This window comes from Leucopleurus acutus, assembly GCF_964270905.1.
Source record: "Leucopleurus acutus genome assembly, chromosome: 1".
In the NCBI taxonomy this organism is placed as follows: domain Eukaryota; kingdom Metazoa; phylum Chordata; class Mammalia; order Artiodactyla; family Delphinidae; genus Leucopleurus; species Leucopleurus acutus.
Window position 1 is genome coordinate 170,338,386 of NC_139142.1, and position 12,504 is coordinate 170,350,889.

Here is a 12,504-nt window from a genome sequence, read left to right on the forward strand (position 1 = left end):
TCCAGACACAAGGGTCAGTCTGTACAAGACGTGGCAGTGAAGAGGGTCCGTTCCACCCAGGGACCTACAGGAGGTTCCGGATGCCAAAGGGCCCGGAGAAGTGTGACCCAGCTGGAGGGCACACCAGGGTCAGGTCCCACTGCCCTTGAAGCCCTCTGGGGCAGAAGCTGCTTGTTTTACCCACACGCCACAGATCCCGTGGTCCGTGCGCTCTCCAGGCCACATCCACACCATGGTCCTCCACCCTGCTGTGAACTCTGACCCCTCTGCCTGGGCCTCCCCCGCCTGCACTGGGAGCTGTCCTCCAGGAGCCTTGCATCACAGATGACTCTGGCGCCCACCCCGCTGAAGGGCCTCCTCCCTACCTCCAGCCTGAGCCTCCCGCCTCCTCAGCTTCCTGTCCCCACCTCATCGCTCCACCTGAGCTGGCTTCCAAACACACGCCAACTGTGTCCTTTCCCACTCGAACTGCTTCTGTGAGGTTAACAAACAAGGTATTGATGGTAAGACCCCAAGAAACTCCGCAGTCCTTATCTTCTCTATTTTACAGTCTCTTCCATGCACTCATTGAAAGGGTTCCAGCCCCTTTCTCATTAGTATAAATCAGGACACATCCAATTCCCGCGTTAATTCTAAGATACCCTGAACAATGGATTAGAGAGAACGGCCAGGATGGGGTAGTGATGGGAGCACAGACTCAGATGGCACCACCTGGCTCCACAGGCATGATGCTACCACTGACCAGCCGTGAGGCCTTGGGTAAGTTATCTGACCTCACTGTGCCTCAGTTTGCTTATCTGTGCAATGGGAATAATCATAGTTTCTCCCTCATAGGGCTACCGTGAGCTTTAAGTGAACTCAAATGTGTAAAGTGCTGGGCACGTAGTAAGCATCTGGTAAGGGTTAGCTACTGTCATAACTATTATTGTTATCATCCGAGTGTGAGATAGCTGGACGGCAGCTGTAAAAATGGTTGCTGAGCCTGGACCCCGTTTGTGTGATCCTGTTCTTGGTCTTCAGGTTGTACGGTGGCCTCAGCCCCACGCTTTGTCCTTTCTGTGTTCCATCTCCATGTGCACTTCAGGGCCTAGCATTTGCTAAGTGGAGACCAGACAGATTCACAGAGCTAAAGGCCCTAGTCGTTGGGGTAGCAGGTGGCCTCCCCTCCTTTCTTGCTAGAGCCACACTGAGGTGCTTCTAGGCCTTATGGGGTGAGTGCCAGGTCTCCTCTGAGCCTCTCCTCACCCTCCTGCCTTCAGTAGGCCTCGGCCGCTGCACCTCCAGCACTGGCCTGCCGTCTCTCTGTTCCCATCAGTCTCCCCTGCCTCCGTGTCTGCACTGCTGGTCGGAACCGAGTCTCCTTCCCTCTGTTTCCAGGGCTCAGCCCAGGGCCTGGCACTCAGGAGGCCCTGGCACTCAGGAGGCCCTGGCACTCAGGAGGGCCTGGTGAGTAGGTCAGTGCCAGGTGGGCCCTGTGCTTCCAGGAAGGACTAGGTGCCTGCATGCCAAGTGTGCCACGGCCGCCTTCAGGACGAGACTGGGGCTGGGGGAGGGTGGGAGGTCTCTCCGTATCCCGGTGAGGGAGCTGGATGCAGAGACCGCAGGGAGGCGGGACTGCTCCTGGGAACCAGAGGCTTCCAACCTCAGGGTGGATCTAGTTGAGGGCCTGGCTGACTTGAAAGCAATTGCCTCAGGGCTTCTCCTTCCTGAAATAGGGCTCTGTGCTTCTAAACGCACCCACTAATCTAGCAAGAATATTTAAAGGCTGAACGTGAGAACCTGCTACAAGGAAATGGGATTCACGCTGAGGGGACAGCTGAGTCCAAGGGGGAGCCACAGATAAGGAGTCGGGAAATGCTGGGCCCCGAGACCTCGAGACCTCGGGCTGAGGGGGCCGAAGTGCTGCTATTAGTGGTGGGGACGGAGAGGGCGTGCGAGCAGCTGCTAGGAACAAGGCGCTGCTCTTTCCTAAGGCTGACACGGCTTAAGGGGAAGCCTGCAACTCAAATGGAAATTCAGACGTTTGGGCGCTGCTTCGTGCTCCCTCCCCGAGCACGCTGTTGGCTGTCTCTCTCCGGCGACAGCACTGCGGGGAGATGGGCACCAGCTCGGGCTTCTTGCCAGCCCCACGGTCCCTTCTGAGCCCCTGCCATGTGACATGGAACCTGGACCCTGGCAGACATGCTGAGGGGGTCCATTAAATACCTGCAGGGTGAGCAGTGGTAAGGGCTCCTGGGAAGGGCACCGCAGGAAGTGGTTACTTAACCCTTTATGGCCTGAGGTTGTGCAAACAAAGCTAGGCAAGATGTTCTTACGTGGGATAGGATCCCTCTTTTAATATTAAAAAGTGAACTTTACGGTGTTTATTACTTACACAATTTATTTACACAATTGGTCATCCCTATAACCTATACTTCTCTAGTTTTTTTTTTTTTTTTTTTTTTTTTGCAGTACACGGGCCTCTCACTGTTGTGGCCTCTCCCGCTGCGGAGCACAGGCTCCAGATGCGCAGGCTCCGCGGCCATGACTCACCGGCCTAGCCGCTCCGCGGCATGTGGGATCCTCCCGGACCGGGGCACGAACCCGTGTCCCCTGCATCGGCAGGCGGACTCTCAACCACTGTGCCACCAGGGAAGCCCACTTCTCTAGTTTTTTGAAATAAGACTATAGGGTTTTTGACTTGGGCGAACTAAAAGTCCTGGCCAAGGGCCATAAAGGGTTAAAATAGCATTCAGATGACATCAGCGCAAGGGAGTAGAGTCCCAGAGCCTGGAAAATGATAAAGTCAATCCACAAAGCCGAGGTCTAGGCAGCCAGTCTCTTAGGGACATGACTGGCCTCCAGATAGCCAGAGAGAAGAGGCGCTTGGAAATCTCCAGACCTGGTACCAGGATTCTGGGAGCTTGGGGCTCAGATCCCCAAACTCAGAAAGCTCAGAAGCATCTTTGCTGACGCTCCCAGGCATTCTTTCCCTCCTTCCCCACCTACCGAACCCTGGAGTCCTGTTGGCAAGACTGGAGTAGGCGTTCCCGCTGGGCGAGGAGGTGGCTGGACTGGAGAGAGGACTGTAGGAGGAGGGGTCGGCCGGGTAGGTGTGGCTCGTTCCAATCCCAAAGGGAGAAGACTGAGTCTTGCTGGACTGGGAGGGGATTGGCTGCAATCGGGATGAAGCACAGAGATGGAGAGCATCAGCAGCAGGTGTCCCCGGTCCACGGCCTGGGCTGGTCACTGCCACCCGCAGTGGCAGTCCCGCCCTGGGCCGACAGCGGCTCCAAAGGCCCTCCTGGGCCTGCTGGGCACAAGGCCTGGGATCAGGCCACTGTGTGCGGCCCAAGAACCACAGCACTGGGGCCCTGGATCTTTGGGGCAGGTCTGGTTGACATTCATGCCCAGGGCTACAAGAATCTAGGCCCTCTGCCTTCTGCTTATGGGACCTTGGCAAGGACTCCCTCAGCCCAGAGGACAGCCGTCCTCACAGCGACCACATGGAGCTGCGTGTGTCCCAGCGCTGATGTTCTCACGCACTCCTGGGCCAGGGAAATGCAGGTCCCGAGTGGTGAGGGGCTCGCTCCTGATTGAGGACCTCTATGCGCCCGCCCCTCCCCCAGGTTCCCCAGGACTTCCCCGAGACTGCCGGGAGAAAAGGCTGCTGAAACCGGACTCGGTACCATTGCTGGGGACCCAGTTCTCAAAGTACCCTTAGGGTGGCCAGTGCTCCTGGGAACCCGGCTGCGTTTGGGGTGATCAGCTGCAGCTCAGAGTGCCGCCCCTTCTCAGAGCTGGGATGCAAAGCACAGCCCAGGTGCTCTGCACCCTCTGGGCACCTGGGGGCAGTGCCCTCACCGACACCCATACCTGTCCGGGAAAGGGCGGCCGGCTACCCGCCCACGCCACCTGGCTCTGGTTTAGCTGCCGGGAGATTTGGGACATGTTCTGGCTCGTCGAGGAAGAGGACTGGATGTCGTTCACGCCAGGCACGTGCACCACCGAAGAACTGCAAGGGAAGCAAACGCATTCGTCCCGGGGAGACGCCCCAGCTCCACGCGCCCTGTCCCGGGCCACCTCTCCCGGAGCGCACCGCTCTCTCCCACCGGAGCTGTGCGTCACTGGATCGAAGGCCCTCAGGGGGAGCCCCCGTCTTCCTTCTCTCCCCCGGGGCTCCCTCAACCCACCACTGCTGCCTCTTTTTCCCCACAGGGTCTCCCCCTCACTCTCCTCTACGAAGCCCCAATCCCACCCCTCTGTGTCTCTTGCTTTCAACGGATGATTTCCAGAAGAGAGCAGCTTCTTGGAATAAAAATCAGTCTTGGTGTTAACTTGCTCTCTGTGCTCTGGTTAATTTGTTCCTTTGGGGCACCTATAAAGCTTAAGGATTCAGGAAATAGGCCACAGGCTTTCAGAGAAAAGAGCCTGTCAGTGGAAGCCTGCTGGGTGGGGCCTGGACCTGCCCGCCCCCATCCCAGCGCAAACTGCTGTTTACCTCTTTTGACCCTTCAGTGAATCTTCAGTTGAATCCAACGAGTCCTTAGTAGACACCCGCTGTGTGTGTCACCCGTGCTCCCTGCCTGTCCTCCCGCAGGCTCAGTCCCTGACCGCTGTCTCTGCCCCTAGGCCTGCGCTGGCTGCACTGCTAGGCACGGCTTCTGTGAGATTTTCCCAGTTCCGCCAGTTATACAACAAGCGCATTACAGATAAAGGAGACCGGGGAAGACTTGCGTTTCATTTCAGGCTCTTCCTCCTGCCTCCCCAGGGCCAGCTCCGCACAGGCAGAGTGCTGGGTGCCCACGAGCGAATCACGTGGGAAGAAGGGGGCTAATCACAGAAGGCCTGGGTGGAGGTGGGTTTTCGGCCAGGTTTTTAAAGAATGGAAGGTTATAGACCAGTAAAGAAGACTGGGTACCGTTTCACTAATTGTATTACAATATGTTTTCCATGCTATCCGGTCCCTCTTACAATAAGGAGAACTCAAAGATGACAAGACATTCCTGCACTAACCACGATCAAGGGGAACTTCATTCCCATCCTCCTGAGAGCACTTCCTCACTTAACACAGGACTCCTTTCCCATTCTCCCTCCTGATGAATGTGTGAGCTCAGAGGGCCTTTTCTGATCACTGTTCTCTGGGGCAGGGTGGCCCTCGGTGCCCTCCCAGCACTGACTGGAGAGCTGGCAGTAGCCCTGTGGGTCCTGGGAAAGGTGCCCTGGCTAACGTACGCACAGGGCCCACGGGACCACAGCAGGACTTGGGCTGGGGACGTACTTAGGGATGTGCTGCCACAGCTGTGCCGTTCTGCTGGGGGCTCAGGGTCATTCATCCCATAGCCCTTCCCACTCAAACCAGCTCTGGCCCTGCAGATTTACAGGAAACTGCCCATCCCACAGGCGTTCTTTAATTATTATTATTATTTATAAATTTATTTGATTGATTTACTTTTTATTTTTGGCTGCGTTGGGTCTTTGTTGCTGCATGAGGGCTTCTCATTGCAGTGGCTTCTCTTGTTGCAGAGCACGGGCTCTAGATCGCGGGCTCAGTAGTTGTGATGCATGGGCTCAGTTGCTCCGTGGCATGTGGGATCTTCCCAGCCCAGGGCTCGAACTCATGTCGCCTGCATTGGCAGGCAGATTCCTAACCACTGCACCACCAGGGAAGCCCTCTTTAATTAATCCATCCATTCATTCTATAGACTAGTGAGTGCCTCCCCAGTGCCAGGCTCCACACGGGGGCTGGTGTCCCCCCCGGACTCCTTCCTTACACAGCCGTCCAGACACCAGCCTGCCTTCCCTTCTGGTAACTGCCCTCCACCCTGTCCCGCTCTTTTGTTTCTGTGATGACAGTCCACACAGGCACAGCACCTCCAGCTGGACCGTCTCACTCCTCCACTGCACCCCCCGCACCCCTGCCACCCTGAACTTTCTCCAGGACTCCGCTTCCTCAAGTGCCTCTTCTCCCACAAGTCATCAGTGATGGAGTCCGAACTCCCGGGCGTGGTATGCAAGGCCTCCGAGGTCTCGTTCCGTTTCTCCCAGACTTGAGGCCTCCCCACCTCTCCTGATCCCCGATGGCTGGGAGCCCGCCCTGGCAGCAGGTGGCCACCTGACTTTTGCTTCTGGGCGGCCCTCCCCCCTCCGCCACGCTGCCTCGGGCTGTCCCTCCTCACCTCTGGCCTCTGCTACGTCCCTGCTGCCCTCTGTCCAGACGGCAGGGGGTTGTGGGGGAGCAGCAAGTGTTAGGAGGACTCGGTGAACACGGGCCTGGGCTGGCACACAGCCTGGCACGGAACTACAAGTGGTCACCGTGTGCTGAGTGCACGAGTGACACAGCAGCAGGGCAGAAGTCTGGAGCCTCGGCCAGCGCTCAGCAGAGCGCGGTGACCGGCAGTGATGACGGCTCAGGAGCAGCTCACGGTGGGTTGTCGTCTTGTCCTCCTGTCCCCAGACCAGAGAGTCGCTGCCTGTTCAGAGACTCAGAACAGGATGCAATCCAGCGAGCCCCAGCTGCACGGCTGGTCAGAGCCGCTCCAAGGTCTCAGAGGCTGCTGTTCCAGGGCACAGCTGCTGAGCTGCCTGCTGCTTCCCCAGGAGGTCTGTCCACGGACCAGCGTGGAAGCACGAGCCTCATCCCCTTAGAGAGGGCAGACCCGGCCCGGACCTCTCCCTGGGGTGGCCGGTCCCACCTGCCCAGTCCTGGTCCCTGCCTGCATCTTATCTGAAAACTCAGCTCCGGCCAAGTCAGTCAGAGGCTGGGCTGAGGAGCCCCATCCTCCTGGGCACGCATTTGAGATGCTTCTCCTAGTGAGTCTGCGGGCATCTGATGCTCAGCTGAGTACCCCCACACCCTCCCTGAACGCTGCGGGTCTCTCCTCTAGCCATTCTCCCCAGCCTGTGCTCCTGTTTCCCCGGCAGGCAGTGGAGCCAGGCCTTGCCTCTGGTGGTACTATCATGGTGGTGTTGTCACAGCTCCCTCTGTGACCTACAAGAGGCCCCTGATGCTAAGAACCAAGCCGTGGGAAGGCCAGACATCCTGCATGTACCTCCCATGAGTGGCCCCTTAGGCTGAGACCCCAGGCATGACGGGCCAAGTTGTCCTCTCCCACTTGGAGTTGGCCATGGCCTCAGAACCTGCTGCCTTGTCAGGTGTCCCCAGCTCTGCCCCATCTGGGTCCTGGCTAGAGGCCACTTCACTCCCTTCTCCCCGGCAGGCACCGCTACACAACGCAGTGGCTGGCACCTTTCACATCTGATATAGAGTTAACTGACACCATCACTTACGGTGACTCACCTAGGGCTCACAGGGCAGAACCGGAGCCACCGGACTCCTGAGCCTGGCCCGGGCATGTGGAGGCGTAAGCACGAAGTGAGGTTTGCAGTATTTGTTGCACGCAGAGCCAAGCTCTGAGACCCAGGGCTTCACTGGGTAGGGGGGCCTCTTCCTCCCCTCTTGCCCCGCTGCCCGCCCCCACCAGGTACCTGAAGGCCTTTCCCGAGTGTCCCGGGGGAAACGGGCTGCCTTGGGAGTAGATCTGCTGAGTTCCTGCTGCAGAAGCTGAGCTCATCATCTTCTTCTCCGCTGGGAAAAGCAGAGCAAGGGTCACATTGGAGGAGTTCCTGCCCTGCAGACCCCAGGGCAGGGAGCCCCGAGCACAGATGCAGGGGTGGCGGGCACAAGCAGGAGGGCACAGGCCCTGGGCGGCCCAGCCCATCCCCATGCGGCCCGCCCCGCCCTGATCTCTGCAGCTGCTCTTGCGGGCCCCCGGCTGTTCCCTGAAGCCTCAGCTGGGCCACAAGCTGTAAGGCAGGCTCTTTCCGAGAGTCGGAAAGATGAAAAGAACTAAAGAGGGTTCTTCCTCACACAGTATTTTACGGAGTTCTTCTCACCTGGGGTGGGTATGATGCCTCTCATTTTTTTTTTTTTAAGATTTTTTTGATGTGGACCATTTTCTTAAAAAAGTCCTTATTGAATTTGTTACAATATCGCTTCTGTGTTATGTTTTGGTTTCTTGGCCACAAGGCATGTGGGATCTTTTTATTATTATTATTATATGTTTGTGCTTTTTTTGGGGGGGGCTGCACTGGGTCTTCATTGCTGTACACGGGCTGTCTCTAGTTGCGGCAAGTGGGGGCCACTCTTCGTTGTGGTGCGCGGGCTTCTCATTGCGGTGGCTTCTCTTGTTGCAGAGCACAGGCTCTAGAGCCCAGGCTCAGTTGTTCCACAGCATGTGGGATCTTCCCGGCCCAGGGATCGAACCCGTGTCCCCTGAACTGGCAGGCGGATTCTTAACCACTGGACCACAAGGGAAGTCTGCCATGTGGGATCTTAGCTCCCCGACCAGGGATCGAACCTGCACCCCCTGCACTGGAAGGCGAAGACCTAACCACTGGACCGCTAAGGAATTCCCGATACCTCTCATTTTATGCATGAGAAGGTGCAGAGCCATGATTACGAGGACAGGCTCTAACATCTAGCTCTGCCCTATTTATCTGGGGTGTGGCCTTGGACATGTTATTTAACCTCCTCCTGTCTCCGTGTCCCCGAGTGAAAGACGGTGATAATAATAGCAGCTTCCCCATAGGGCTGTGGTGGGAATTCAATGAGTTAGCATAAGTTAAGTGCTTAGAACAGGGGCCAGTATCAGAGCCAACAGCATTTAAATGTTTGCTATCACTTGCTAGTGTGGAAACTGAGGCTCAGCTTGTCCAAGCTCACGAGCCAGTGAAGGAGGACTCAGGGCTTGAATCCAAGTCCAGCACTCCTCCCACTGGCCCAGAACCCTGCCTGACCCCGCTGCCCTAACCCAGCAGGTGCTCCCGCTAACCTGCAGCAGCCCCGACCTGCGTTCCTTCCCCTTCCACGAGGGTTTCTTTGAGAGGCCAAGCTCCTCATACAAGAGAGAACACTCAGGCCCACCCAGGCCCATCCAAGATGCGTAATAGTGGGCGCTTCTCTGCCACCGCGGAGCGCTAGGCAGAAAGCCCAGCTCAGCAGTCTCTCCCACAGAGAGAGGCTGAAGAAATGGGCTCAAATCCCAGCTGGGCTGTGAGATCTTAACACGAGGAAGAGGGCGGTAGTTTGAGAAACAGGAGTGGGAACGGGAGCCTTCTCACTCCCTCTGGTAATTGAGGGGTCCAGGGCTCTCCGAAGCACCCTCCCAATTTCCCTAGAACCTCAAAATCCCCACGCGTCTTATTCCTATAGACCCTAACATCCCTGCTTGCAACAAGATCTTGGAATAAAGGATATAAAGGCAATTATTTTGCGCCTGGACAGACCCCACGTCTGCACCTGTCTCTGGTTGCTGGTGGGGGGATGGGCGGAGCGGGCGGATCCTCCATTGAGCGAGCGTGAGAAGTGATGGACGCTCAGCTCACAGGCTTGGGGCCCAGAGAGCTGGCTTCAGGGGCCATGTGACAAATCGCCCACACGTGTCAACAAACCTCTGTGACGTTTGGAGAAACCGGAGGCACTGAGCAGTTTTCCTGGTCCATTTTCTTTTGCTGCAGTGACGGGGTGCTCATTGGGAAATCCTTACAGGATGGAAAGAGATCAGACTCGGGTGTGTATTGCTAACCCGATCATAAGGCCTTGAATCTTGGAAAGAAAGAGATGAGGCTAAAAGCTGCATGAGTTAGGAAGACTTCTCTTGACTATAAACAAGCCACTTTTTCTCATGTATTTAAGGTTTTTTGGTGGTTGGTTAAATAAGAAACATTGTTTTTCTAAAAGCTCCAGGACATCTGTGGGGTACAAAATTACATCTATCTATCACTTAATATATATACACATAAAATTATTCAATATTCCATATCTTTATTATTTTGATCTCCATGATTTGCTAGAGATGAAGAAAGGCATATTGAAATCTTCTGCTGTCATCTGGCTTTGTCAGGATCTCTTGTGTTTCAAACTATTTTTGGATTTCACATTTCATTGTTCATGACATTTGTATCTTCATTTTAGGTTCCATCTTTTTTTTTTTTTTTTGCGGTACGCGGGCCTCTCACTGATGCGGCCTCTCCCGTTGCGGAGCACAGGCTCCGGACGCGCAGGCTCAGCGGCCATGACTCGCGGGCCCAGCCGCTCCGCGGTATGTGGGATCTTCCCGGACCAGGGCACGAACCCGTGTCCCCTGCATCGGCAGGCGGACTCTCAACCACTGCGCCACCAGGGAAGCCCTAGGTTCCATCTTTTACCTGTATACAGTAGGCTTCTTTCTCTGCTTTCCTCCTTGGTTTTGGAGGGCATCATCACCACCCGCTCTTTCCGGTTCCACACTTTCATTTCATCTTGTTTTGGTTATAACACATTTTGGCACCATACTATTCAAGAATTATCCGTCAGAAGCCCTTGAGCATCAACTTATTTCATGACTCGTGCTATTCATATTTTCTTGCTCTCTCTTTATTTTTCTCCTGAGTGTTTTGCAAGTTGCTAAAAATTTCCTTGTCTTTTCTTGGAAGTGGTTTGGAGGCGAGACCTCTTTCCTTCCATCTTTTTTTTTTTTTTCCATCCATTAGTGTTTATGTTTAAACATACTTGAAGAAGTTATATGTCAGAGATAAAATAGTATAGACTGATGAGAAATGTCTGTTTCTAGTCCCCTGATCCAAAGTACGTATCTTTGCTGAATTCACTCTGGTTTTTATTTTTACGTATCTTTTTTATCTTCTAACAATGTTATATTAATTCCAGGTGTCGCTAATTTCACTTTTTCATCGCTACTTCTTTTCCAACCTATCACTTCCATTCTTGTGTTCCATATTTTGATTCATTTCACAAAAAGCACAGTCTTCTGCAAGTAATTTTTTCCCAGGAAGTATAAGTAGATGGTGAATGTCCGAGAAGGTCTTTCTGTTGCTTTTTCATATAGGAAAGCAGCTTGGTTGGTGGAAACACTCTTGGATTACATATTTTCCTTCCCTTCTTTTTCCTTTTCTGTTAATTTTTTTTTGTTTTGTCATCTTTATGGGAAAAGGTCTATGTTTGTATAATATTAAACTTTCAAGTGGGTTTCCCAGAAATGCTGTGGGTATCTGACCAAATAGTTCAGGCTTATCTGAGAGGAAGAGGAACTTTTGCTATTGTTTCCTCTTGCTGGATGAAATTACGTTTCTCTATAAAAGTCGAGGAAATACCGCTGTGGGCGGGCGGCATATCTGGACGGCCGGTGGGAAGCACCAGAGGGGAGTCTCCCCGTCATGCTAACAGGTCTGTTCTCTGTTGCTGTTCTCAGCTCAGCAGCTCCAGCACGCTCCCTACTTTCCTAGCATCTGGCTCACAGCCACGTGGGCACGAGGGCTGGGGTCTTCCACTACAGGTGCTGGCAGCAGGAGGCCTGAGATCAGCTCTCTCCCAGCTGCCCGGGGCCTCTCTGTTCCTCCCTGTGGCCCGTGCTGACCCCAGTTCCTTAGCCCTAGGAGGACGCTCATGGGGGTCCCTTCCCATTACCGCGTTCCCCACGCTTCCATGGCGTGAGTCGGCCGGTTTCTCCCTTCAGCTGATCCCGATTACACTGTATCTCACAGATCACATGAAAATGGAATCTTTTCCCTGAATTTTGGAACTGACAAAGACATTTCCAAGTTTTCTATGTTGCTGATCTTAGCGGCAGTCTGAGTGGGCGAGTGAGGCAGCTGCCCACGTGGGTTCCACGTGACACCTGAACTTTGAACAGCACCATTTTCTTTTTTTAAAAAAATTTCTTATACCTTTTTATTGTTTATTTATTTATTTTTGGCCGCCCCTGGCAGCATGTGGGATCTTAGCTCCCCGACCAGGGATTGAACCCGAGTCCCCTGCAGTGCAGGCACAGAGTCGTAACCACTGGACCGCCAGCGAAGTCCCAAGAATGGCGCCATTTTCTCTAACTGCAGAGCTAACACAGGTGAGCACCCCAGTGACCACCATGAAGGATGCGCCGTGGAACACCCATACGATGGAACACCACGCAGGCGGTAAATACGATTCAGACCATTTAATAATCTAGAAAGACGTTCATAATAAATTGTCATGTGAAAAATTAAGCTACCGAACAGCAGGAGCTCGATTTTGTATATAAAAGGATTTCACATGTGCAGAAAAAGACAAAAAGGACGACTTTTAAAAAGTTAAAAAAGATTAAATCTGGGTGGTAGGATACTGGATAATTTTTATGTTCCTCTTTACTGCATATTTTTATTTTAAAATGCGGTCCTCTCTGCATTAGAGATTAAGTTGAGATTCTTTTTTTTTAATAAATTTATTTATTTTTGGCTGTGTTGGGTCTTCGTTGCTGCGCGCGGGCTTTCTCTAGTTGTGGCGAGCGGGGGCTACTCTTGGTTGCAGTGCGCTCACTGCGGTGGCTTCTCTTGTTGCAGAGCACGGGCTCTAGGTGCGCAGGCTTCAGTGGTTGTGGCACGTGGGCTCGATAGCTGTGGTTCACGGGCTCTAGAGTGCAGGCTCAGTAGTTGTGGCGCACGGGCTTAGTTGCTCCACAGCATGTGGGATCTTCCCGGACTGGGGCTCAAACC

At 54.2% G+C, this 12,504-nt stretch overlaps 1 protein-coding gene across 3 annotated transcripts in view; it reads right to left on the reverse strand.

Moving 5' to 3' along the window:
• Positions 1–12,504, reverse strand: part of ARNT2 (aryl hydrocarbon receptor nuclear translocator 2) — a gene marked incomplete at both ends in the record, with an annotated part of 194,707 nt that overhangs the window by 9,841 nt on the left and 172,362 nt on the right. For 2 of the 3 annotated variants that reach the window (XM_082838443.1, XM_082838442.1), the window contains 3 exons: positions 2,989–3,139; positions 3,856–3,994; positions 7,468–7,567. In XM_082838443.1, the coding sequence (XP_082694569.1) occupies positions 2,989–3,139; positions 3,856–3,994; positions 7,468–7,567 (390 nt within the window). Of the gene's footprint in view, positions 1–2,988; positions 3,155–3,855; positions 3,995–7,467; positions 7,568–12,504 lie in introns of all 3 variants that reach the window. The other variant, XM_082838441.1, reaches the window with a different exon arrangement.